This window comes from Stigmatopora nigra, chromosome 22, assembly GCF_051989575.1.
Source record: "Stigmatopora nigra isolate UIUO_SnigA chromosome 22, RoL_Snig_1.1, whole genome shotgun sequence".
Classification (NCBI taxonomy): Eukaryota; Metazoa; Chordata; class Actinopteri; order Syngnathiformes; family Syngnathidae; genus Stigmatopora; species Stigmatopora nigra.
Genome location: NC_135529.1, coordinates 8460633 through 8488451, shown reverse-complemented (window position 1 = coordinate 8488451; position 27819 = coordinate 8460633). Strand labels below are relative to the sequence as shown.

General features: G+C 41.9%; 1 protein-coding gene and 1 long non-coding RNA gene across 3 annotated transcripts; both read left to right on the top strand.

Moving 5' to 3' along the window:
• The first annotated feature begins 96 nt into the window (after nt 1-96).
• On the top strand, nt 97-3287 carry LOC144215699 (uncharacterized). Its single transcript, XR_013330477.1, has 2 exons — nt 97-497; nt 1452-3287. It is a non-coding gene; the product is annotated as an uncharacterized LOC144215699 (long non-coding RNA).
• Nucleotides 3288-9803: 6516 nt separating this feature from the next.
• On the top strand, nt 9804-27803 carry LOC144215496 (histone acetyltransferase KAT6A-like). 2 transcript variants are annotated; one of them, XM_077744470.1, is made up of 16 exons: nt 9804-10735; nt 16084-16192; nt 16354-16469; nt 16859-16940; nt 17157-17271; nt 17397-17713; nt 17826-17938; nt 18157-18272; nt 18442-18583; nt 19076-19237; nt 19376-19469; nt 19622-19853; nt 20395-20587; nt 20689-21447; nt 21563-21824; nt 22345-27803. In XM_077744470.1, the coding sequence occupies exons 1-16, from the start codon at nt 10055-10057 to the stop codon at nt 25668-25670; spliced, it is 6819 nt and encodes a 2272-aa protein (XP_077600596.1). In that variant the 5' UTR covers nt 9804-10054; the 3' UTR covers nt 25671-27803. The 2 variants fall into 2 exon arrangements, with proteins under 2 accessions (XP_077600596.1, XP_077600595.1); XM_077744469.1 differs by having other exon boundaries at nt 21560-21824.
• The last annotated feature ends 16 nt before the right edge of the window (nt 27804-27819 follow it).

Below are 27819 nucleotides of genomic sequence, written 5' to 3'. Positions count from 1 at the left end.
AACTACTGTCTGTCTGTACTAGTTTCAAACTATTACAAGTTAAAAGCTAAATATAGAAACATCAAGTACTTCAGGACTATTTACAAGTTTAGACTACTTTGCGACAGCCCTCATAAAAGTACTAATCTTGAAAATACTCTCCTACGAACCACAGGATTTCACACATACTGAATACTTGATTTTATTTGCCGTCTGCTTGGACTCAAGGACGTTTAATCGCCTATTTGCACCAGGAGGTTTTACAGACCCATGTCTTTCAATTAGTTAATGAGTCTCTAAATGGTATTAAATTGTCCTACTGCCCAAGTGTTAGTCTTTCCAAGATGGATACTCTGGGCAGGAGCTGTAAGTTGCAGGGAGGAGGGAAACAAAACAAAGGCGAGATGACAATAAGCGTGTCTAGGTTCTAGACGTGATACTGTTTGCTCTGCGGGCCCAGTGTTTCTGCAGCTGTCTGAAGTCTGCCACGAACAGATGCAGAAATACACTTCCACAAGGTGTGTGTATTTGTGTGTGTATTGTGTGTAGGGTGGGAATTTGCCTTAAACATCACTGTGATTTGAAATATTAGAGGAATTAACATAGAAGTTGGTCTTTTTTAAAGGATTTTTTGTTCAGTGATTTGTTGTTGATTTGTGTACTTTAACTGTCTGATCTTATCTCATTTTCTGAAAAAAAATAAAATTGATTTAAATAATTTAGATATAATATTTAGATTTATTTTTTTCATAAATGGATTAAAAGAACTGGATTAAAAGCCCTGAATATTCTGTTTGTTAGTGATCTAAAACTGTTTATTTTTGATTTTTTTTATATATTTTTTAGATTTTACAAAATGATTTTTGAACTAAAAACACGGAAAATGGATTAAAAATGACAATTAGCAGGGAATTTTATATACATCTATACTCTTCATTTTAATTTGATCCTAAAACAGAAAGTCGGCACTCATCATTTACTTTCCCGTAAGTTCCCGTAAAAGTAAATTATGAATGCCAACTTTCTGTTTTAGGATTAAAATGAGTATAGATGTATAACAAATTTTGTGATTTTTCCCTCTTTTAAATCAATAGTTGTAATTTTTTAATCTATTGTTTTCTGTGTTTACAGTTCAAAAATAATTTTGTAAAATCTAAAAATATATTTAAAAAAAGCTCCAATAAACATTGTTTTACATCTATAAAAAAAAAACGAATATTCAAGGATTTTAATCCAGTTCTTTTATTCCATTCATATAAAAAAAATCTAAATAATATATCTAAAATGGTCCGGTCCACATGTAGTCAAGTTGACATTAAAGCCATAGACACTTAGTGGCTTACTAAATAACAATTTTCACATTTTTTTACTTTCAATCTAAGCATAATTATTGCCTCAATCATTAAGTTAATTATTGCCTTAATCCTCATCTGTTTACACCAGAAAATACCTTTTTCCCGTCTTTTTTTAAGTGCTCCATGGCCACCCTCCGTTTCTTTCCCTCTACGGATCTACAGTGCCATCTGTAGTGCCTACGGGTATGGATATTTGCTTTCTCCTCTATGAGCAGCATATTTTCCCTCCCATCAGCCTGTTGCATCATCATCATACACACCACAGGCTTGCTCCCTCTTGGTGTTTAAATAAGCTTTTAATTGGTTCAAACTCTTGGGACAAGCTTCCACGCACCGAGTCGATGCAAAAAGATATCAAAATCCATCCGCGTGAAACTAAATCTTTGTGAAGTCAACAATATGTTGCCTTGAGACAGCTGGCAGCCAAGCAAAGAAACTAAAGGTGCTCAACAACCTTATAATTAACTCTGCCAACTTCCTGCTGAATAAACCTGAAGGCCAAAGTGCTCCAAATTAACATTATATATTTTCATACTTCATTATATATAAGTGGCTGGATATGTTGATCATTTAAGTGAGGGGTTGGGAACCTTTTTGACAGAAAGAGCCATAAACAAATCATATTTTCAATTGTTATTCATTGAGAGCCATACTTAGAATTTTGTAGAAGTAAAAATACGTAAAAATGTGTGCATTTTTAGTCATTTCACTGCCTTTTAAAGTAGAAAAAGTCCCAGAATTATGTTGGCAAAATTGTTATACTGATGCTAATCAATGGGATGCAGAAAAGTTTAATTAAAAAAATGGAAGATTAAGGTAGTGTTCAGATTTTAGCTCACAGTTTAGCGGAGAGCCATAAGCATACATTAAAAGAGCCACATGTGGCTCCTGAGCCATAGGTTCCCTACCCCTGATTTATAAGTGATGGCACTGATGGCAAAAAAAATATTATTTCATTCTAAATTGCTATTAAATGTAACATTATGCTCAAATCAGGACAAAGTGTACTTTCCCATTTGCCTGATTCTATAACAGCTGTTGTTTGGGGGTTGGTGAGAAGCTTTATGATCTGTAACTTCACTAACTTTTGTGATATGCCCTTACAGAATATTCCCATTTTTCCCACCCACGCTTGCATGTAAATGATGGTTGCTTCCGCCCATGCAATTCTTGATATGCTGTCGTTAACGTTTTGGGTTCAGCGTTCAGACCAATGTTTATATTTAGTCTCGTCAGGTTGCCTATGAACAGAGATAACTGCATATTTTACTCGTAGGAAACGCTAATACAAGATTTTAACTCAGAACATAATGAAAAAATGGAAACTACCACTCAATTGTACAGAAAAAATGGATGAATGGCATTTTAATTGTCTCCAGATGACCTGGGGATGTAAATAAATATAAATAAGAAATTATTAAGTGTATAGGTCAGTGTTAAGTAAATTGTATCATTAATTTACAAAAGGATTTTTAAACTAAAAACAGAAGAAATGGATTAAAAAATTACAATTATAGATTTAAAAGGGGAAAAATCAGGAGATGTAATAGTCATCTATACTCTTCATTTTAATTTGATCCTAAAACAGAAAGTCAGCACTTATGATTTAATTTCCCGGGCCACACCAAATGATGCGGCGGGCCAAATTTGGCCCCCGGGCCGCCACTTTGACATTAGTGCCCTATAGCATTGTTTCGAATGGAATAATAATGATTTTTTTCAAGAAGTCCAAATGTTAGACATACACTCGTACAACCGAATCTACACATTATTGATCTTGATACGGTTAAAACTTGATTCCGACATCTTAAAAATAATTAACAAAGGATACCTTTGCCAACATGCACGAGCAACCAAGTTATTGTGGCTCATAACATTTTAAAAAAATGTAAACACCAGACCATCTTTTCAATCTTGCTCTACACTAGAATTAAACTTGTTTATGTATGAATATCTGTTGTCCATCTTCCAATAGAAAAACAAACTGTCATGCTCATCCATGTTTAAATTAGCCATTTTTCACTAACACTATCCTTTTCCACATGACTACCACGTTACATACTATCTCTCAAAAGCATCTGAATATACATATTTCCACTATGATGACATAACCAGGCTTACTTGGAAGGCATACAAACAAGAATATCTTTACACAGAGAGAAATCTAATTATTCAATTAGCCAGAGTATTGAATTAAATAATGATTTGCCGCAGTTGACATTAAAGCGGTACAGATCGTTACTCGCTCTGTAATTTGATCGAGGACTGTGTCGGCCTCATCATTCATGTGAACAACTTATGCCCCCCATTAGTCCACCATGATTTAAGAGCGTGTTACTTGGCTACTCATTTAAATGCAACTATATTGGCTCAATGTGATCAAATTAAGGATTTGTATTATTTGCATTCACTATAAACGGATTAAACTGCATGCTTTTTAACCATAACTTGTTCTCATTCCTTTTAATAGGGTTGCTTAAGCAGGTCTTGTATTAATTTGTGCTTGGTTAAAATATATAAATATATAAAAGGGAGGGGATATATAACTGCAAGGAGCCAGGAGGGGGCTTATGGTGGTGTCCGGAGGCAAAGAAATAGACAAAGCCTGTCGAGTCCAAGAGGTTAAGTTCGCCTAAGCAGCAGGCAGACAAGAATGTGTGAAAGAATCCAAGAGGCTGTATTGTTATCAATGAGGCATCCTGCTCTGCAAACATATAGAGCTGCTGCTCTTGGACCTGGGAGGTCTATGGAACAAATAGTCAAAGAAAACAATCTTTGTTTGTTGTGTGTAGCTTTTAAAAATGCCTCTGTGCTTCACATAGAGAAAATCTGTGTACATACGTATACTATATGTGTATATACACTTTATTTTCTCGCATATAAAGCTGAATATGTAACAAAATCAAAGACTCAATCAAGGGTACGGCTTATATGTGCATAATTTAGACTTGAAAAGTAAACGCCCTTATGCATATGTGTCAAAGTGGCGGCATGGGGGCCAAATCTGGCCCGCCGCATCATTTTGTGTGGCCCGGGAAAGTAAATCATGAGTGCTGACTTTCTGTTTTAGGATCAAATTCAAATGAAGAATATAGATGTATATTACATTTCCTGATTTTTACCCCTTTTAAATCAATAATTGTAATTTTTTTAAGCCATTTTTTCTGTTTTTAGTTCAAAAATCATTTTGTAAAATTTAAAAAATATATTTAAAAAATGTTAAAATAAACGTTTTTCATATAGTATAAAATACTAAATATTCAGAGATTTTAATCCAGTTCTCAATTTATAAAAAAAGAAATCTAAATATAATATTTAAAATGATCCAGCCTACGTGAAATCAAGATGACGGCACATATCTAATATGTACATATGTTTATGTATATACACAGTTTTAGTCATGTTTACTATATTAGCCATTCCGCCCTCCCCTTGTTCTTTATGCTGTTAAAGTCTTACCTATTAGTTCTTTATAATGGCCTTGTCAGAAGCCCCTTATTGGAAGTGCACACCCTACTTAAACGAGTGTTAAACCACAACAGCACCATTGATTTGTCAAGCCAAGAAATTCTCTGGTGCTTGCTGAGGAGCAAGTGTAATCTGTAGAGGTCTCAAGCACCACCGCACAAGTGAAGTAGGTGCTGTTTTTAAAAAAGGAGAAACCAATCCAGAGGTGTTTCCCTTTGAATTGAAGCTCAGTATATATACCAATAAGGGTCACTACGCCTTCCAGCTGCTGTCTCTCTTTAGATTTCGGACATGGGGAGGGCGCATTGGTCACCCAGGAGGATGGGGTAGGGTGGGGTATGGTTGGTGTTGTTAACGCTATGGGTGGGGGCACGCTCTTTGGGCGGATTTGCCTTGGAAATTTCCGTTGCATGTTTCAGCTCTTTTCAAAAAAAGGAGGCTTCACTTGGTTAGAGAGTTTGGACTTGGCAATGAGCCATGCCCAGCAGGAAGCTTGCTAGTTTCACACGGACAAAAAAAGCAGTCATAGACATTGCTTCAGACTAATCAAAGAGCAGTATACCCCTCCAAAAAAACAAAAAAAACAACAACAACAAAAAACAGGAACTTACAAATGTGGTCAGCACAAGCTTAGGATCACATTCTATAGCTTCAGGCTGTTTAGACTAATGGAGATTGCATAGTTTAAACGGATTAGCTATATCTTCAACTCAAGTGACAGGTTTTCCAAGTGTTCGTGTTATGTTAAATCAATATTCATTACCATAGGATTCGGAGACTAAGCTGGTTAAAGCTAAAAATGTGTAGAATAGTCCAATCACGGTTTATTATACTGTAATTGGACTGTGTGTGTGTGTGTGTTGTGCTTCCATGTTAATGGGTATCCATCCCCTGAGAACTTCATAGTTGGACTCGTTCCAAAGAGTCTTAACAGGGAAAAATTCAGATTCTATTTTAAAGCCATTAGTCAATGAGGGATTTCACAGACGCCTGCAAAATGCGACACATAATCATCTTTCCTAACTTCGTGGAAATATACCATGCCAAAACATGTAAATCAAGGGTGTCAGACTCGGGTTGGTTCACGGGTGGCTTTAACGTCAACTTGAATTCATGTGGGCCGGATTTTAGATATAATATTTTGATTTTTTTGGAATAAATGGATTAAAAGAACTGTATTAAAAGCTGTGAATATTCAGTTTTTTTTATATGGATCTAAAACAATGTTTATTATAGCTTTTTTATATATTTTGAGATTTTACAAAATGATTTTTTAACTAAAAACAGAAAAAAATGATTAAAATGTTACAATTATTGATTTAAAAAGGGGGGAAATCAGTAAATTTAATATACATCTATACTCTTCATTTTAATTTGATCCTAAAACAGAAAGTCACTCATGATTTACTTTCCCGGGCCACACAAAATGATGCAGCGGGCCAGATTTGGCCCCCGGGCCGCCACTTTGACACATGTGATGGAGATGTTTTGCAGGACACACATATTTCCTCAGGACCACCTTCAACACCACCCTGGGCCACTTCCAATGTCTAGTGATGCCATTTGGAATATTCAAAACCCCTTCCAGGCCCTTATCGTTGACTTTCGTTATATTTCCGAACTTCTACCAGGGTTAACCATCGCCTAAATTCAATTTGAGGCATCTATTCCGCTGGTTTGATACCACTGAGACTGCCTTATGTGACCTCAAGGCCCACTTACTCCCCTTGTTGTCCCTCATGAAGCATTTTCCTTCTACCCTCATGACGGAAAATAAATAAATAAACAAATTCTTTCCAGCTAACGAGGAAGAAACTACTCCACCATGCTACCCACGCACTCCACTCTACGTGGTCTTTCCCCACTTATAAATTGTTGGACGCAGTTTATACTGCGAGTCACGGTCTACATGCCATTAATAATGTATAGCATGATAGAGATGGTCTAAGCTTCTTCTTAGTAATGTCCATCTGTTAGTTGACCCCCCCATGGGTACCCTAATGTAATATGTCAATCATCAAGAGATGTTGTAGGAGCTGTCAATGTTATTTATCTGAATAATAACACAAGCATTATGGATAATAAGGGTTGTAGTCTTTCTAAAAGGATTGAACTGTCCCTCTGGAGATAATGCAGTAGGAGATAAACAGCGATTAAATGGTAGCCATGACACTTTAATTTGATGATCTCTTTTGTCAACACGTAGCAGCTCACGACGCCTCGTGCAACATACCTTCAACAAGGGAAAACCTGTGTCTAATTGCTTCCCATAAGAGACACTATGTATAGGATATCTCTCTGAGGACACGTTTTTTTTACTCAAAAGCTTCAGCTGATTGAATTTTCACCAGGGGAATTTTTAGCATGAGTTGGTAAAAAAGCAAGATTTATGTCAGTTTCCAAACACATTTGCTTTTGTTTGCCATTTTGAGCAAAAAAATTGTAGCTTCAAATTAGAGAGCAATATGAAATTGTAGTAGAATGCGTGTGGTATTTTTAGTCTTGATTACCAGAAGACTGTCTCTTTTAATTATGCATTTTTTACACACATGAATTAGGTCAGAATTTTTGAGGAATACATTATGAAATGAAGTGCTATACGAGTGACTATTATGTAAATGTGATATTACTACTAATGTAGGTTTCCACAAGGTCATGGGGGTGCTGGAGCGTGTCCCAGCTGACCATGGGCAGTTTATTCATAGTAAAATATTCAACAATTTGACTGTATCAAGCCTGAATGTCATTCAATAAATATTTTTTTCTTAGAAAAGGCAATATTATGTAAATGACAATGGATATTGTGCATCTGTGCACTGGTGTAATCATCATCATGATGCCATGTTTCATGTCATGTAAGTATTTATGGACTGAACCCCTGTATCGACCTTCCTGTTCATAAAAGCGATTCCACAATAGCCTGCAAAATTAAAAGCTCTTGGATCTTTAGATACCTTCTGCCGTTTAAACGCGTGCTCATTGGTTTTGCCTTGATTTTCTCCCTTGCAGAAGAAAAAATGCAGACGATCCCTTAAATCATCTCCTGTGCGGCTATGGCACAACAGAGACTGTGAGATTACCTCAACTGTTTTTTTTTCACTCCCTCCCTCCTTCCAACACCACCATCTGTCCCTTTCTTCCATTTCACGTGCCCAGGCATTATCCGTAGCCCTCTCATAGCAACAGCGCGCCGCCGCCGCCCCCACCGCAGCCCACCCTTAGCCCACCCCAACCTTCTTGCTGCGAGCACTGTTTCTTCCCCTGGATGTTCGCTTCGCACCATGCAGACGGTCCCTTGGCCCAGCCTGACGGTTCAGCGTTACCCCTCCCCCACCGCCGTGCTCCGTTTCACTCAAAGATGGCGTCGGCTCGAGAGCCTCTGGTCTCTGGCTGCATTTTCAGGCTTGTTGTTGTCTCTGTTTTGCGCGCTTTCGGAACCTTTCCTCCAGCGGATCAACACCCAATTCCGGTGAGTAATGAGATTTGAAGGACGTGGTGGGATCGCGGTTTCTTGTTAACGGGGTATCTCGAATCGGGGCTCGCCCCCCACCACCCCCCTTCCCAGCAAAGCAGAACCGGAGCTCGGGTTTTTGGGGGGACTTCGAGAGGAAGAGGGAGAGAGGGGTACGGTGGTCTGCTAAGCACTGGGAAGGAAGGGTGGGGGGAGGTACGGAGAGGGGAGCCGAGGCCTAGCTAATCGGCTCCAGCGGCCTTGTCTTCACCGCACCGCAGGCTGCTTGGAGTCTTACGTGGGAGGGAGGCTGGTGGTGGAGGGCGATCGGCGGCTAGGTGGGGATCGTTAGCCGGGGCTCGTCACAGCGGTCGGCGGCGGCGGAGCATGCGACCCGCGGGGCCTCTCCGGGGGTATGTAGTCCTCGATGTTTTTGCCTAAGATGCATCAATTCCTGCACTTGGTGATATGGCTCTAAGCAACTTGCATTGTGCCCAATACAAGGCCGCGATCTTACCTTAATAAGAGAATGTCATTCGAATTGGGATCGTTTGGTCGTGCAGGTTTTGATGCGGTTGTTGTGGCTAGCAAAGATCCGAGTTGGGGGGTATTGTGCGGGTGTTTTGCCGGCTGTTTCTTTCTCGTTGTTTACGTTTTGGCTCTGCAAGGGACCTTAGCAACACAATCGTAAGGTTAGCATAGTGGCTAGCTGTTGGCGCTAGCTTGCTAAACAACAGCATTTAGCGGGAATGCTTGTTGTTACACACGGGGCTGCTTATTGTGCTAGGGAGTGTAAACAAAAGGTAACAGTATGGGATCTGAGAGTTAACTGATTAAGCTTTGATTTTTTAAAAATCTTACCCACGCGGCTTGTGTTTGCTAACTGTATGTTTTGACTACATTGTGTTTGCTTTCTTAGAATAAAATAGTCGGATGGTCATTTTAACACTCATGCTAGACTTGTTGACAGTACATATTTATTTTGTATACTTCTAATCTACAAGAGGAAATTGCATGATTGTAGTTACTCATGTTCATTTTGCAGCAGTGCAATTAGATTTTTGTTTATTTACCTTTATGGTTTGGTGTTTGGGTTCAATTTAGATCAAATTATAACAATATTTTCTCTCCTTTTGTATCTTCTGTACAGGTTGGTGCTACTGAAGTGCAGTAGACATGATGGTGATCAACTTTGTCTGCTCCATCCTTTTATTGAGAAGCCCTGACTGCTGGAGTTGGAATTCACTGTGAAAGGATAAGCGAGGGCAAACGACTGTGACGACTGAAGCATCCAACCTACCTAAAACTACAATACAACCCGGACACTGGTCCAGATTTTCTTCATTAACATGAAACCCATCTTTTGGAGGACATGGTCATCTTTTGCCACTCACATTGAGATGAGAGTTTGACCGTTAAACTCCCTGGTTTACTGTCAAGACACCCTTATTCTATTCTGTCATATTTAGTTATTTCAAGACTTGTCTCTGTCCTGTGACGAAAGTGGGTGGGTCTGCATTTACTGGGTGGGGGAGTGGGTTTTGGGGGGGTTGTGCTATGATCAGCTGCTCACTACCGTGTTGTTCATTCTCTGCTTCAGAGAGAGTCTCTGTGCGTCCACAAGACAAGGGATAGTAAGCGGAGAAGAAGCAGTAGACGGAGACGCCAAGGAGGGGTCGGCGCTTCGGCGCAGGCCAGGTTAGGTCTGTGATTTGACTCTGTAGTTCGCTTTTTTCCTATTTTCTCTTCTGGTGATTGTGGGAAGCCAACCGGGGCCACCGCGCCCTGAGAGACTGCAGCCATGGTGAAACTGGCCAACCCCACATACACCCAATGGATCCTGGAGGCCATCAAGAAGGTGAAGAAACAGAAGCAACGTCCATCTGAGGAACGTATTTGCAATGCTGTTTCCATGTCCCATACTCTGGATCGCAAAACTATTCTGGAACAGTTAGAGCTTAGTGTCAAAGATGGAACTATCCTTAAGGTGACCAACAAAGGTCTTAACTCATACAAAGACCCTGAAAACCCTGGACGTTTTGTTCTCCCAAAACAAAAAGGAAGTGGCAGCTCTGGAGGAGGCAGCAGTCATGGTGGTGGTGGCGGTGGTGGAAGCAGCAGTGGTGTTAGCTTCCAAAGCCATATGGGCAAAAGACCTGGACTTGACTGGAACAAGTTAATCAAGCGGGCATTGGAGGGCCTCCATGAGCCAGGTGGTTCTTGCTTGAAAAACATTGAGCGCTTTCTTAAGTGCCAAGCTGATGTGGCAGCTTACTTATCAGGCAGTGGCTCCATGGGGCCTGGCATCTTCCACCAACAGCTGAGGGTTGCCCTCAAAAGGGCCGTGGCGCACGGACGCGTGGCAAAACACGGGCCACTTTTTCAGTTCATCAGCCGCAGCAGCTCCCATCACGACGGCACCGGGACGGTGTCTTTGGAATCGCTGCCTCCGGTTCGTCGGCTGCCTCATGAAAAGGATAAGGTGAGATTTTAACTGTTCAGTATATCCACAAAACACACAAAAGATGATGCTGAGTTTTAGTAGTCATCCCTCAGTGGGGCGTAGAATATTCATTTGTAGTTCTGATTAGCAACGGCACACCGTGTAGCTTTGCTTTTGTTAGCCGAGTTTAACTAGACGGACTTAAACAATTTGGATGACAGTTTGACAAGGAACCCATTTGCAATTCTGTTGCTTATGGTCCGTGTAAACTGTGTAAGTGTGTCGTTATTTTATTAGATGTCTGCTGGGTCAGTTGAGAGGGAAAGGTCAACAAGGGGAGGAAGTCTTCCAGTCTGTTTGGATTGACTGCTGCTCTTTTAGCAGGAAGGACAAATGCGGGAAGTGTGTTGAGCTAAAAGAAGCGCGAGAGTATGTAGTAGTGGCGTATGAGGCTGGATGATGCAAGTTACAAAGCTCTAAACGAGAGGGGCAGAGAGACGTGGAGGGAGAAGAAAGCAAAAGAGGCAGAATGAGCTGGAGAGTGCGGGAGAGGCAGACATGCAGGCGACAGAGGAGAGCGGGAACACACCCACTTTTGTAACCTGATCAGAGAGACGCAAAACGGCCGGTTGCTAACCTCTACTTCTAAGGACCATGAAAGAGTACACACAAATGTCCAGACTGGAAAAAATACAAGCTCAAGGAGGGTTCGGATTTATGTCCATGTACAAACTTTGGTAATTTTTTTTCACTCCCTTGCACTGTCAACTAGCTTTAGGTGTCGTCACCCGCTGACCCGTTCAGACATTTGATCCTGGAGGACTTGCACGACTTCACGCTACTGTTTTGACTGGCTCCTGTCTTTATCTGTGCCCTTTGTGGGTGTGTGTGTGCTGGTTCAAGCCCCCCGGAAGGCTGGAAGCAGACGTAGAGATTAGCCAAGAGAGCAGGCTGACGATCATATGGGGTCTGTGTGACATAGTGACCCGCTTGGATCACAACAATCCACTTCCAAAGATGACCAGATATCAACCTTGGCTATGACTCAGCTTCTGGTTACTTTGCTGTCATTTAAATACAAAAGTCTCCTATATCAAGTCGTTTTCATGAATTTATTTTAAATCCTTCAACACTGCAAAGTGGATTGGACGTTTAGTGCTATCAAAAGAACAGAAATATGAATAGAGTAAGGTCATAAGCATAGTTTTTCTATTTTTGTTCATTTGATTTACCCTTTTTTCGTCTTCAACAATATTGATCCAACAAAAATGTGTAAATATATAATTCTAATGCACAGCTGGTGTCCAGATATGCCGACATCACATTTTAGGTTATGCGAGGCACCATTTATATAACGATTAACACTTAAGGAATGTCAATACTGTGGCCCACATGTCACAAAATGTGATCTAGACATATGTGAACATTATGTGCTATTGAGATTATGCTTCTTTTTAAACTCCCTCCAAAAGGTTTAGAATAGCACTTATAGATTACCCAGTAGATATTCTGTGAATAATATTGGGCTTTGCATTGTGGAAAACCTGAGAAAATATTGGCATGAAAGAATGAATAGATTCCTTTTTTCTTCCTGTTATTGATTGCTATCTGTGTTGGACTGTACTCTATGCTAAATTTGTTTGCTCTGTACATTCCTTGCAAGGCAGCCTGGGCTAACAAGACTTTTTAAACAGTGCGTGTAACAGTCACAGGCCATTGCATCCATGATGGCCCTACAGTTTTCAGAGCCTTCCATTGGCGCATCATTGCCACATTGCTTTGCTTGATTGCCACAGTTATGATTTCTCTCAGAGAAAAGGGGCAAATGAATAAAAAAAAATCAAAACAAATAGCCAAGCATCAACGCTGACCTCATCTGTGAACTTTCCATGCTTAATTCTCTGACGTTTGGGTCAGATCGTACAATTCGACCGTCCCCGGCACCCCCTCATCCTTAATAGGGTGCCATTGCCAGGTCATGAAGGGGGAGGCGGCTAGGGATCGAAGTCAACCAGGGGTCATGGATATATAGACTCCAAACCTCATTGCCTCCCTGAGCACCCGTTAGCGGTATGAAGCGTTGGCCATTAGTTGGGATGGGCTTTGACGGCGAGCCTTTGTGCGCCGAGCGCTGTGATTACATAGTTGTGTGTGCATGATGGTCGTCCCGTCATAATAGGAAAGAGCGATATCCCTGCCCTGCGATTGCCCTCTTCCCAACAGCTGGAGAGGGGTGAACCAGAGTTCTCGATGTCGACGTGCAGTGTCACGCTGAGGACGTGTGAAAAAGACACTTGCGCCTACACACACACACCCATACAGTGATTTCCCTCCGAAACCGGCCACTGACCATGTAACTAGATTGGCAATTTCACACACACTGCAGTTTTTGCATGCTTTGGCCACTTGAGGTTACAATATATACTATGAATGCTAATTGATATTCTTTTCTGTGCTAGTCATCGCCACTTATGGGCTCAATCCCCGTGTGTTTCGACTGTAATACGGTACACCAAGGGTGTCAGACTCGGGTTGGTTTGTGGGCCGCGTTAACGTCAACTCGATTTTATGTGGGGCATTTTTTATATAATATTTAGATTTTTCTTTTTTTATAAATGGATTAAAAGCCCCCAATATTGTGTTTTTTATAGATCTAAAACTGTTTATTTTAGCTTTTTTTAGATATATATTATATATAGATTTTACAAAAAAATTGAACTAAAAACTGAAAAAAATGATTAAAAAATTATAATTATTGATTTAAAAAGGAGAAAATCAGGAAATGTAATATATACATCTATACTCTTCATTTTAATATGATCCTAAAACAGAAAGTCGGTACTCATCATTTACTTTACCGGATCGTTGCGTAAAACTACACTGTGAAATATTTTGGTTCCCGCTTTTAAAATGGCTTAGACTAATAAATGTGCAGACCTCACAGACACAATCAGCGGGCTAAAACTCCACAAAACTAACATTATTTTCCTGCCAGGGCAAACGAACAGTTGCCTTTTGCTCTCCAACCGCCACGACGTCAATGGCATTTTGGCTTCATAAGGTCTTCCATATGGGATAACCTCACCTCCCCACAAATGGAGGCAAATGTGCCACGCAGCTGTGGAAGTGATGCTGGAGAGCAGCCAACCCTCTCCAATCGACACTGTCATTTCACTCTATCTGTGGTTTGCATGCATTTGCAAGGAAAGTTGAACACATTGACGTGTTTTAAACCTTCAAATAGAATCGTAAGGTATTTTAATGGTCTTAATTCGCAAGGCATGTCCCGTCAATAGTAGTCAATGTGCTTGTGTTCAGGCGGCAATAAGAGAGGCGTGTGTTGGGGGTTGGATCCCCATTTTAATGAGATCCTTGACTTGAGACAAGGACAACAGTAATGTTTTTTTTTTTCCTTCTTGTTCTTGTTTTGCTCGTTATTCCTTACTTCTCCCTCTCCATTGTTCTCTCTATGCCGTCTCAATATCATGTTCTCTCTTTGGATAACAACAGCCAGTTGTATTAAAAAGAAAACCAGGCCACTTCTGTTTTGTATTCTCTGCACTACGATCATGTTAAGTGGAGTCTCAAGAAGCTATTGCTGAGCATTTGAAAGTGTTGAGCTAATCCTAAAAAAAGCTTTTGTGCATGGCTGGTTAAAACCTGACCGCCTATGTGTGTTTATACATGTGCGTGCTACCCGTAGCAACTCTCAAGTGGCATTTCAAGTCCACCCTGTTAATATAACTAACTGATAACAGTTGTGGGGTGTGTCTTTCTGGCTTAGGATCACAGTTTGGCACCGGATAGTATAAAGGGCTGCCTGCTGAACATGAATAGACACCTTATTTTAGACTTATAAGACAGCGTAAATGTGGAATGGCAAATGGTAGCGATGGCAATTGATTCCAAAGACCTGCTGATTTGTAGAAATGAAGGGATATCCCAAACGAAAGCAAGGCTGTGGTGATGAATGAAGTGCAAAATTGTTCCCAGGCGAAATGTGTAGATCACATTTCATTGCTATGAATTCCCTGTCACACTGAAAGCGGATTAGCTTTTCATTTTGGAGTATCTGTTGGGGATTCATTTAGAGTGGCAACTGGTAACAGAAATCATCCTGGAGTGTGGGTGTCTCTGTATAAGATGTCTGGAAAGGCCCACTGCTGCTTTCCGAGTTTGTTTACTTATCTGGATTCGGCATACTTGGCAGAGAAAGATATTGCATGTCAGGTGGGGATTGAGGTGTCTCTTCTTTATAACCTCCCGGTAGAATTCTGCATCCTTTTGATTACCCAGTCTTGCATAATATTTCATTGGGATGGCCCTGATTAGAAATCGGATCGGAATTGATCTCAAATCAAGCCTAATTGTGTCCTATAGGTTTTGAATCAGGTCAAAAAAAGATTGTGTATTTAAGTATATGTTTTGCATTACCGTGCTCTGCAAGAGAATTACACATGGGACATTTCGTTCAATTTAAGCCATTTTTTGCAGCTTATTCTTTACAGCATTACTTTAATTGTTGACCTCCTTTCCTGACACCTACTCGCCATGCCTCTCTCGACATCCCAGCGCTTGGGTGGCAGGGTTAGGGGAGGCTGTATGAAGGTGGCTGGGTTTAAAGAAAATTAACCCAATAAATCAAGTTGCTGCTTCTGTCTCCTCCCTGTCAGGACCCACTGGCCTCCCATACTTCAACAGCTATGCATACAATGATACACAGTGGTGCTTATGTAGCATTGGTGGAGTTAAACCTGTTGCCATAACTTACATGGACTGTAAAAAAAAAATAATTAAATGGACAATTTGATGATATATATTTTTTCCTATTTAATTGTTTGTCAGGATAAGGGATACAGATGCCAGTTTTAGACAGACTAAATATAAACACTTACCTTGGAGTACACTCGCTAATAATGGGTACCAACATTTAAAAGTTCTTTGTCTTGCAATTGGGATATTTTATATGGGAAAACTTTTCTTAATTTTTGGATTGTCGCAAACAAGGCTTGAGAGAATTATTTATCAAAATAAACATGACACTTGTATGGTCTTAGACAGGTGTTTGATGTGGTTTCTATAGCTTGAAACACTGACAGGTGTCAGTGTGAACATAATGTCTCCCATGTTGGTCATCCCAATCAGTTCCTCCTACACAGTCCATCAGTATTGCTTTACTACTACATCCACTGAGTATTCCACGCACTGTTTTGCACAACAAGGTCAGTTCTACAAATTAGTAAGCAATGTGAGGCCTCCAAGCTCTTTACTAATAGAATATTTGTTCAACACAACATGAAGGTTTGTCTGATAACAAACTCCTCCCGGGGCACGAATGACACGCTTTGTTTTGACCTTCAAATTGACCGTGTTATGTTTTTTTCTAGCCGGTGGCGGAGCCAATTCCTATCTGCAGCTTCTGTTTGGGGACCAAGGAACAAAATCGCGATAAGAAGCCTGAGGAGCTCATCTCCTGCGCTGACTGTGGCAATAGTGGTGAGTATCTTTTAAAATTCTTCCTATGCCTCCATTGTATCGCTCCTAACTTGAGATTTTGGATGCACAATGTGGATTTAGTCCTTGTATAAGTCTTATATTACTGTAAGACCACGATTGTGTTTCTACATGTTTGTGAATGGGTTTCTACCTGTTTGCAGGCCACCCGTCTTGTCTCAAGTTCTCTCCAGAACTCACGGTGAGAGTCAAGGCACTGTGGTGGCAGTGCATCGAATGCAAAACCTGCAGCAGCTGTCAAGATCAAGGAAAGAATGCGGTGAGAGAATGAGCGAATATAGCAGAGTGGCAGTGAAGCCTCTGTTCTTTGCTTAAGAGCCAGATATATGCATGTAGCCATATTGTATCTGTACTTCTGACATGTGCTATTTTAGTCTGCCTGCCTTGTTCACTGTTATTTTCATTATAGGACATCATTGGGATTCAAAAGATACAACCAGGCACCTTTTTTTTTAAATCTGTTGCACAATTTGTCATTCCAGACTTTTTATATTGATGTTGATACATCAGGGAAAATGTTTTTTTAAATAGTTATTTATGTATTCAACATGTCCAGTGCAATTATATAGCGAGTCGGAGGTCCAGATTTATTACTATTGGGGATACAGTCATTTGTAATTATCTGTTTGTTTATGTTTTTGTGTTTAGGACAATATGTTATTTTGTGATTCATGTGATCGGGGTTTCCACATGGAATGCTGTGATCCACCCCTCACACGGATGCCCAAAGGTAAATAAACTCCCTAACTTTGTACCCACGTCTCTATTATATCTTAACAGCCTCTCATAAAGTCAATCATTTATCTAATCTGCCTCAATGAGTAAGATTTATATTTCTAGATAATGTACACATTAAATCTACAACAGTAATGTGAATCACATGTTTAATGTTTTTCTCTTTCTGTTCTCATTGTAAGACGCATAAAACTTTTTTTTTTTTTTTTAGGAATGTGGATTTGTCAAATCTGCCAACCCAGGAGGAAGGGAAAGAATCTTTTACATGAAAAGGCAGCACAAATCAAACGACGCTATAACGCACCACTTGGCAGGCCCAAAAACCGGTAAAGAAATATATGCACTTTCTATACAGCATTCACGCAACACCATTTTTTTTCATTCAAATCATGTGTTCAACAGACACGATGTAAAAATTAGTTAATAACTTGAGATTTTATTTTCCGCTCAGGCCCGGGCGACCCTTCAAGAAACTAGTTGGCCGCGCTCGGCGGAAGCGTTCGGCCTCCCCGAATTCCTCGTCCAGCTCCTCTTGCGAAGGTTACCCCGGCGATGACCGACTACTTTTCTCAATGCGGGATACTGACGACCTGACACAAAGCAGTCTTCGCTTTAACAACAAGACCAAGGGATTAATCGATGCCCTCACCAAATTTTTTACACCTTCACCCGAGGGTCGAAAGGCACGCCAAGAAGTGGTGGACTACTCGGAACAGTGTCGTATCAGAAAGAAAGCCAATCGTAAGGGAGAGGGAGATGATAGGACAGGTAGGTTATTGTTATTTGCTCATAATTATAGTTTTCTCTAGAGAATATTCTTATTATTATCTGGAGTGTTTGAGTTCACATATGATTTATTCTGTTTTTTTCACCATTTTAGACAATCAGGAAGGCAGCGATTGGCGAGATGACGACGACAGACTGCCTGGTCATGAAAATCTAACTGAAAAAGATATTGAGCTCTTTAGACACATCCAGGATCTGGCATTACAGGTATATAATTTATTGCACCCCCCCAAAAATAATTAATGTAGAATGAGTGATAAAAGGAGATAAAAAAAATAGCATATGACATATTTTATTACTGTCATTAAATGTGTTTTCTTTACTCACATTATTGTGTTTTCTCTAGTGGTAGGGTATGATGTAAGCTTCCTATTTTTATTATTATTATTGTTTAAATCCTTGCTTTTATTTTTTCACCCCAACAGAAAGTGGGCGTAACAGGTCCACCGGACCCACAGATGCGATGTCCAGCAGTCATTGAATTTGGAAAGTTTGACATCCAGACGTGGTATTCTTCTCCCTACCCGCAGGAATACAGCAGGTGCACAGTATACTCGAAATTGTTTATTTTTATTATTTTGGCATGCTCCTGGACACAAATATAATTATATCTGGAATGACGAGCAGGAACAGAGAGATGCATTAAATAGATGGCTATTGTTATTCAATTTGCAAATGTTACATCTTTCTTTTTTTAAAATTTTTTTTAGACTACCCAAACTATACCTTTGTGAGTTTTGTTTGCGCTACATGAAGAGCCGTAGCATCCTCTATCAACACATGAAGAAATGCAGCTGGTTCCATCCTCCAGCTAATGAGATTTACAGGAAAGATGACGTGTCTGTGTTTGAGGTAAACACTCCTACTGAAAGATGGTCAAAATAATACCATTATAAATAACAGCATTCTAAAATGAGGAATTATCCTGCTATAGAGAAATCAAAATTCATATAAAGGACATTCTTCCAATTACAGCACAATAATGTACATTCACTTACAGTTGATTAACATTGATTAAATGCTCAGTTGGACTGATTGACTGGTGTTTTTTCAGCATTAAGGAAATTATCAAATGTCAACTAATATTCAATATAGACTATATAATACAATTTCTCATTGTAATGATTACAACCAATATTGATTTTCTCATAATGTTGTATTGCTTCTCTATAGGTGTATTCAGGCCTAATACTACTTAGAACTCAATCTTATCTGTCTCTATGGCTCCCTAAACTTCATTTATTTTTTTTAAACTGCATTTGACCTCTTCTCCGATTAGCATTGGCTGAATGAGTAGCTTCCATTTAGCACTCATGTCTGTTCTCTCAATAATCTATTTGAAAGGTCGATGGAAATGTGAGCACAATCTACTGCCAGAACTTGTGCCTATTGGCCAAGCTTTTTCTCGATCACAAGACCCTCTACTACGATGTGGAACCCTTCCTTTTCTATGTCCTCACGCAAAATGACAACAAAGGTTGCCACCTTGTCGGCTACTTTTCTAAGGTAAGCATAGTTTGTTTCATTTTGTGACATTTTCCTCATTACATCTCTTTAAATGCTTGTATTCTGCCAAAAAATCGTTAAAAATCCAGCTGTCTCAGTCATTATTATTCTCTAATGGTGTACTATGTGTCTTTTCAGGAGAAACACTGCCAACAGAAATACAACGTATCATGCATCATGATTCTTCCGCAGTACCAGCGAAAGGGCTATGGGCGATTTCTCATTGATTTCAGTAATTATCTCTCCTTGTCAAACACAATTCGGATTTACTATATTGACATAAACTTGTTAATTAGAAAGTAAACTTAGTAGCACAATTTTTTTTTCATTCTGAAAGAAATACTGATAGTAATTATTTTTGCAATGTGTCTTTTCTTCTTGCAGGTTACTTACTATCTAAGCGTGAGGGTCAGCCCGGATCACCAGAGAAGCCTCTCTCAGATCTCGGCCGGCTTTCTTACATGGCCTATTGGCGCAGTGAGGTCCTAGAGTGCCTCCATAGGGTTCATGACCGGCAGATCACAATTAGACAGCTCAGCAAACTTACTGGGATTTGCCCGCAGGATATCACCACAACGCTATACAGCCTCAATATGCTTGAGCAACGAGGAGAGAGGTCTGAAAACTAAATATATCTTCTCATCAGAGCTAACGTTCTCTTTAGGTTGGTAGTGATGATTGGGCTACCTGAAAAAATACAGCACTTAAAAATAAAATTTAGTCAAGTTGCGCCCGATGCTTATACGCCATCACTATGTGACAATATATACCACTGGTGTCAAAGTGGCGGCCCGGGGGCCAAATCTGGACCGCGGCATCATTTTGTGCGGCCCGAGAAAGCAAATCATGAGTGCCGACTTTCTGTTTTAGGGTCAAATTCAAATGGTTATATATGTACATTACATACTTTTTAAAATCAACCATTGCAATATTTTCAATCCAATTCTATTTCTTTTGTGTTTTCAACGCAGTTTTTATAGGATCTAAGAATAAATATAAAGATATTTTCTGTTTTCCACTTTAATATTGAACATTATTAAAAAATATATTTTGTTACCATTTAAATGAAAAACATCTTTAAAATAAAATTTTCATTACTAAGAAATAAAAGCCCATATAATATATATTATAATGATTGATTTCTCCCCCTTTGTCAGATTGGTCCTCGTGCGACGAGATACGCTAATAGATAGCCACATGGCTCGTCTCAAAGCTCGACCTCGACAACTCGAAGTTGACCCAGAGTGTGTTCGATGGACTCCTGTCATTGTTACTAATACTGTAGTATCGGATGCTGATGAGGATGAAGATGAAGAGGATCAAGAACCAACGGCGGAAGACCGGAAAGAGGTAAACATTTTTCTGATTACCTTACAACTGCACTTTAACCAGTGTATGCCAGCATTTAAAGAAGCAGCCATTATAATTGTATCTTCTTGTTTTTTTAATAGATCAAACCAAGCATTAAGCTACCATCATTGTCCTGGCACATGCGTCAGGCAAAGAAAAGAGAAGAAGAAGATGAGGAGGATGAGGAGGATGAAGAATTGGAGGAAGAAGAAGAGAGAAAGGGGTTTCTAGGATTTCCAGTCAACCAAAGTACTCCATCGTCACCTCCAGTCCGTTGTCTGCCTACCCCAAAGCCAACACGCCCACCCCCGCCAGCCAATGGTGAACGCAGACCCCGAGGTCGCCCACCCAAAAATTGGCCATGGGGGAAAGGGGTTAGGGATAGCCATCGAGTTGGAAGGCCGCCCAAAGTCTGCCAAATGGAAGAGGAGGGCGACGACAATGAAAGGACAGAAGGAGGAAAAATGGGGTCTGCAGCCATTCCATCTTCCGTATTCTCACCAGAGCGAAAAGTAGAGTTGACTAGCTTTCGGACAGTAGACACGGCTCGGCACCCCACCATAGCTCCTACCCGAAGAGGACGACCTCCAAGAAAAAAGAGAGGCCCCAAACCCAGACACATGGAGGAACCGGGGGAGGGGCTCTCACAACTTCCTGGTGTATCCAGGCTCAATGATTCTCCTCCTGTCCGTAAAACTGGCTTCAGTGATAGTAGTGAGGAAGATGAGGAGGAGGAAGAAGAGGAGGAGGAGGATGATGAGGAGGATGAGGACGAGGATGATGAAGACGATGAAGATGAGGAAAGCAGGGCAAGCTCTCCACCGATTTTGACCAAGCCCGTTATGGGACTCAAATGCAAGGTACAAAGAACTGCTCGTTTTATCAGTTTTAACTCTTAATTGTTTGTATGATAGCAAGTTAGTTTTTAATACTTACAATCAAGAAAGTAAAATTTCCTTGTCTTTTGCCCAGAAGCCGTTGAGAAAACGTCGTTTTCGTCAGCGCAGCCACCCACACAGCAGCGTGGTGACCGAGACCATTTCTGAGACCACCGAGGTTTTGGATGAACCCTTTGTCGACTCTGACTCCGAAAGGCCCATGCCACGGCTGGAGGAAGAGACGGCCATGGGCCACCACCCCTTGCGGCGCTATCCGCCTGCCCGCTCCGCACTTGGGTTGTCAGACCCTGCTCCGAAACGGGGACGCCACTGCAACCTCTCTGATTCAGAGGAAGATGGTGAGTGACTTTAATCTTGTTGACTCCTAGATGAAAGTATGTTTTGAATGTCTAAACCATTATGGGCAAACTGCGGCCCGCGGGCCACATAGGGCCCGCTAGGCTTTTTAATCCGGCCCGCTGACGTTGTCCAAATGTTTTTTTTCCCCCCAAGATGGCGCTGTCACACGGAAACCAGTGGCAGTATCTCTGTCCACTCTTATTTGTTTTTCATGTTTTACAGCCCCTCTATCTTTTTTTTAAATTACATTTTAATATTACTTAATACATTCCTTTTTACTTGACTTTGTACATTATACTTTTTACTTTAATGATGAGTGATGAGTATGTTAATACTTGAGTCCTTTTTTTCTGTTTATTTTTCATATGTACTGTTAACGGATGCACTTTTTTATATGTATCGCATCTTCTGCTGACCCGGCCCATCTGTCCAATTTTTAAAGTCAATGTGGCCTCCCCCCGGGCCGAAAAATTTGCCCACCCCTGCTCTAACCTGTTTCTTCCAATTATCTGTTTTTAGAGCTAACTTCCATCCTGAACCCCGTAGCTGCATTACCATGTCCTTCGGGAAATCAAGCTACCGATCCCGAGGCCCCAGTCAAGAAGAAAAAAGGCTGGCCCAAAGGAAAGAGTCGGAAACCACTGCACTGGAAGAAACGGGGACCTGGAAGACCACCTGGAAGCGGAGCCAACCAGCGAGCTGCTGCAGAAAGCCAAGCAAGCGGGACTCCTACACCCCCCAAAATCAAAATGAAGCCAGGGCGGAAGCCTCGGACGTGGTATCTCCAGCGTGCCCAAGAAGAAGCGGAAAGGCAAGAACAGGAGAAGCAAAGACTGCAAGAACAGCAAATGGACAAAAACCCTTTGCTACTTTCCAATGATCGAAACAGCAAACGTGTTTCCAGAACCATCACGGAAAATAAGGAAAAATACTCGGACGAAGACGATTACCTCCCAATGCCTTTGGAGCAAAAAGTACCAAAAAGGAGAGGTAGACCACCCAGAAACCCTATGCTCCGTCACCCTCCACCACCTGCTCCAAGACCGCCTCTTAACTCTGAACCAGAAGAGGCAGAAGAAGAAGACGAAGAAGCAGAGCGATCTTGGGAGAACAACAACAAATCTAGTCGTCCATTCTCACGCCCAATGTTGTCCGCTTCGTCCTCTTCGTCCAAGGCGCCGCAATTCCGCCCTCCGAGTGTCGACATTGGCGAAAGAGAAGATAACGACGAAGAGGAGGAAAAGGAAGAAGACTTTGAGCAACAAGGTTGTGGAAACCTCACGTCGAGACGAACGCCGGTCGCACCAAGTTCAGGAAGCCGGCGTAGCGAGGACCACGACGCCGATGACGAGGGTGACGGACACTTGGAAGAAAAGAGTAATAGCAGTAGCAGCAACATCAGTAAAAAACGAAAAAATCAAGAGTCTGATGATGACGAGGATGAAGATGAGGATGAAGAACCCGTTTCACATCCAAGCTCTCCTCCGGTTAAAGAAGAACCACAGGGAGGAGAGACTTTTTTAGACACGGAGAACAGCGTGGCCCGGGATTACGTCAGCAAGCAAGAGGAGGACGAAGAGGAAGAAGAGGAGGACCCTGAAGAGCAGGTGCAAGAGGTCAAATGTCAACCCTCCTCTGCTGACCCACAGCAAGAAGATAGACGCCGACGAGAGCAGGAGGAATCTGCCGCCGCCGCTGCTGCTGTGGAAACTGTTACGGCCATGTCTGTTCCCCCAGAACCTATGGAACTTCAACCTTTACAGACCGAGGACAAAGACGTTGCACTTTTAATAGAACCCCAACATTCACACTCCCACCCGCATCCACACCAGCACTCGGATTTTAAAGAGGATTTGAGTCACCATCATACACATCACGCCCACCATCACTCCAATGAACTGGATTTGGAGACAGTGCAGGCCGTACAGTCTTTGACACAAGGGGAAGCCCAGGATGAAGAGACGGAGACTCATCACGGGGCTTACCAAGACTGTGAAGAGACGCTAGCTGCCTGTCGGACATTACAGAGTTACAGCCATTCAGGGGATGCTGAAGAGGAAGCCCTAGCTTTGGTAGAGGACTGTGGGGCTTCGCAACATAGTAGTCCTCTACCGAATCCTCAAATGCCCCCGCTGTCCGGTCAGTCCGTGCGTTCGGTGAACAGTCCAGGGTTGCCCTCAGCCATCATGGAGACGACGACAACTGGGCAGAGGGGTGGGACTCCTGGCCCTACTGGGGCGGGTGGTGGAGGTGGTGGTGGGTACACGCAGATTACCCCAGAACATCCCAGTTCTTTATCGGCGCCTTCCCAGCAGAACATGGAGACGTCTCCCATGATGGATGTGCCGTCTGTTTCGGATCACTCGCAGCAAGTTGTTGACAGTGGTTTCAGCGATTTAGGGAGTATTGAAAGTACGACAGAGAACTATGATAACCCCAGTAGTTACGACTCCACCATGGGCGGAGGAAGCAATGGAACTGGGAATGGTGGAAGCGGAGCTGGGATTACTGTGGCAGGAAACTCTTCGGCGTCCTCATCTGTCACGTCTTCCTCCAGCTCGGCCACTCCGTCCACCTCGCAGTCCAACAGTTGCCCCTTCGTGCCAACCCCTAGTTTAACATCTTCCGCGGGGAATGGTGGAACGCCACATGGGTTAGGAAGCTGTAGCCTCATCCAGCAAAGCGGCCCTGGCCCTAACAGTGGTCCCGGAGCCAGTAATGTAGGTGGTTCCGTCCCTCAAGCTCCACCTCCTCCACACAGATCCTCCACTCCTAGTTGTGGCATCAAATCCCCCCAAAGCTGCGGTGTGATCGAAAGACCGCCAAGTACTAATCCGCAATCGTCGCAAAAGAAAGTCTCACAACAACCTCCTCAGCAACAACAACAGCAAACCCCTAATTCCCAACCTCAACCCTCAGCTCCACCCCCTCCACAGCAACAGCAGCAACCCCTCTCCCAATGCAGCATGGGAAATGGCTTCGGCTCCACCCCCATGATTATGGAGATCCCCGAAAGCGGAGGCGGGGGTGGCGGCCGCACACTCTACGAACGCATGGGTCAGGACTTCGGCACGGGAGGTTACCCCCAACCCTCCGCGACCTTCAGCCTGGCCAAACTCCAACAGCTCACAAACACCATCATGGATCCACACGCCATGCCCTACTCTCACTCGGCCTCCGTCACCTCCTACGCCACCAGCGTTTCGCTGTCCAACCCGGCGGGGTTGCCGCCCTCTGCCCACGTGCCTCTTTCCCAGGGCCAACCCACAATGACTCCACCCCCTAACCTCAGCTCTGGCTCCATGAACTTAGGCTCCCTGCAGCTTCAACGCAACATGCCCACTACCAACATCAGTCTTGGCCCGCCACCCCACACGCAACGACTGCAGGGCCAAATGGCGAGCGTCAAAGGCCACATTTCCATTCGCTCCAAAGCCACTCAGCAACTGGCCCCGGCCCCGCACCAACAGCAACTCTACGGACGCAGCTCTGGGGCGGTAACCATGCAGGGCACACCTCGCACCTTGGCCGTTCAACGCGGTATGATGCCAAACCTCATGCCGACGGCGGCGCCGTACAATTCCATGAACATGACGCCGCTTAATCCCATGTCAGCTGGTTATCGAATGCCCCAGCCCATGATGAACAGTGGTTACCACGGTAATTCTCCGTATATGAATCAGCCAGCTCAATACCCCATGCAAATGCAAATGGGAATGATGGGTGGGCAGGGTTACCCCCAGCAGCCTATGCAGCCAAATCACCACAGCAACATGATGTACACAGGCCCCACCCATCACAGCTATGCCGGTGTCCCAAAACAGTCGCCCTATATGAGCAGATGAAGACGGGGGTCTAAGGCTGATATTTGCTGTACTTTAAATCAGTCTCATTCACATTCTGCGGCGCCGTGGAAGGCGCCATCAGAGCAAGTGAATGGAAACCGATGGGTTTCCCGGTTTTCTGTGTCATCTTTTTGCCCATTCCTCAGAAGATAAGGTATAGATAGATATACGTGGACCAGGTCAGGCCAAGACGGTCCCAGCCAAGCGGCCCAATTGTCTACTTTTGCCTCTCGAGGAGATGGAGGGAGGCGAGAAAGATACACAGAAACGGACAAGGATTCATTCTGATCTCGTATTGTCAGATTGCTAATGCAAAAAGACACTTATCTGATTATATTCAACCATGCACACAATCTTTTGACATAGGAGCCTTACCTTAAAAAAAGAGACATCGTAGGTGGATACTTGTTTTGTTAATCATGATGTTGGAACTTTTTATTTTTGGTTTTGGAATATCTCTGTGCAGTCTGGCCTCTTGTATGCTTAAGTCTTTATATTTGTGGCATTCTAAAATGGTGGCACACCCTCAAGGGTTCTCTCACAAAGACCCCCAAAAATCTCCCAAGGCATGCCCACCCAGCCTGGCGGAAATTTCTGTGATCAAGGTGGTGTTTTATTCATGTTTCTGTCTTCCTTGATGGCGGACATCATACCAAAACACTGAAAAAGACACAGAGGAGGAGACAAGTGTCTTTTTTTTGTATCCAATAGTAGCATTCTGTTTTACAGTTTTCTGTCACTTCAACAAATGTAAATATTATGGTACCTCCCATTATGAAGCAACATACAAACAACTACATGCATACTGGCTAGTACTTGCATTAACTGACTAGCACCAGAATGTACTACATTCAACTATTCTTGTCCACACTCCACACAACAGTCAGTGTGCAATGTCCATTTTGAGGATGAAGTATTCCGAACAAAAAAATTCAATTTAGCTGCTTTAAGGAAAAATTACTCAATTAGCTGACTTCCATGGAAGCAAAGTGTTAAAAGACCCCCCTCCAAAAAAAAAAGGTCAAGATGTCCGCTTATGAAATGTGTATTCTTTTTAACTTTTTTTGGTTATTTTTTTTGTTTTTATACATGCGTTTTATTTTTCTCTTGACCTCTGTGTTTGCTAGAGACACTGCAGTAGACAGTTAGCCTTTATAAAAGGTGTACTTAAAGCCCTGGTGTAGTGCATGGCTTGGCCCACACATAGAGGCGCACACGTATGAAAGCAGGGTCAGAGCTTTGTTGGTGATGGTGTTTAAATGGCGCAAGGTGGAATTGTTCACCTGGTTGCCCATGTACCAGTATTCAAAGTCAAAAAAAAAAAGAGGCGTTTTAGTTTTCTTACAGACCTGACATTGCATACTTTTTTGTGTCTATTGTTCTGTTCTGAACTTTGTTTTCTTTCTGAATTTTATCAGACTGGGCAGCTTTCTATTATGACCTTAAGCTGACTCTTTTTGACTAAAAAGAACCTGTGTAGAGAACACATTTTTTTCTATAATATAAAAAGGAAATTCTGACATTGATATTGGTACTGTCATTTTTTCCCCTTCACTTCTGTTTCAGGATTTAAAAAAAAAATACAACACTGCATATTTTTTAGATCACTTCTTGGGTAATAATTACTATAAAATTCAAAATAGATAATACAAAAAAAGTTCTACTCACTTTTAGTGATTATAAGATGCCTTTAACCTTTTCATTCCATCTCATCTCTAGAGTTTTTCTATCTTTGTGTAGTATATTAATGCTATTTTAAACAAAAGGACTACAAATATCTAAAGGTCACTTGGCATTTTTTTTACGTGTGTGAGAGTGTGTGTGAGTGCGTATAGGATGACTTCCTTACATTAAAGAGGCATGTAAAAATAAGCTCCGTATATTTCTGTCTGTTTATATCGCTTCCCTTTTTGTATTCTTTGGAATTGTACATGTTTCGTTGTATGCTAAGGGAGTGCAAAATAGAGTGTTTGACTAAGTGCAGAATTCTGTACTTAGCGGCCCTCAACTCTCTTCTCTGTCCCTGTATGTATTTCCATTTATCCGGCCGCAGCCCGTTTCTTAGCAAGTACTTTCAAAGAACTCTGTACATTTTAAAATAAAATGAAAATAAATTATGTTGAGCCATTCATGTTTCTCCTGATGTTAT

Excerpts from the sequence above, each read along its gene's own strand:
- LOC144215496 (XM_077744469.1), top strand. The coding sequence starts at position 10,055 with ATGGTGAAACTGGCCAACCCCACATACACCCAATGGATCCTGGAGGCC. Across the intron at positions 17,714-17,825 it reads AGAGGGAGATGATAGGACAG|ACAATCAGGAAGGCAGCGAT; the intron begins GTAGGTTATTGT and ends TCACCATTTTAG. Across the intron at positions 21,825-22,344 it reads CTCTGATTCAGAGGAAGATG|AGCTAACTTCCATCCTGAAC; the intron begins GTGAGTGACTTT and ends ATCTGTTTTTAG.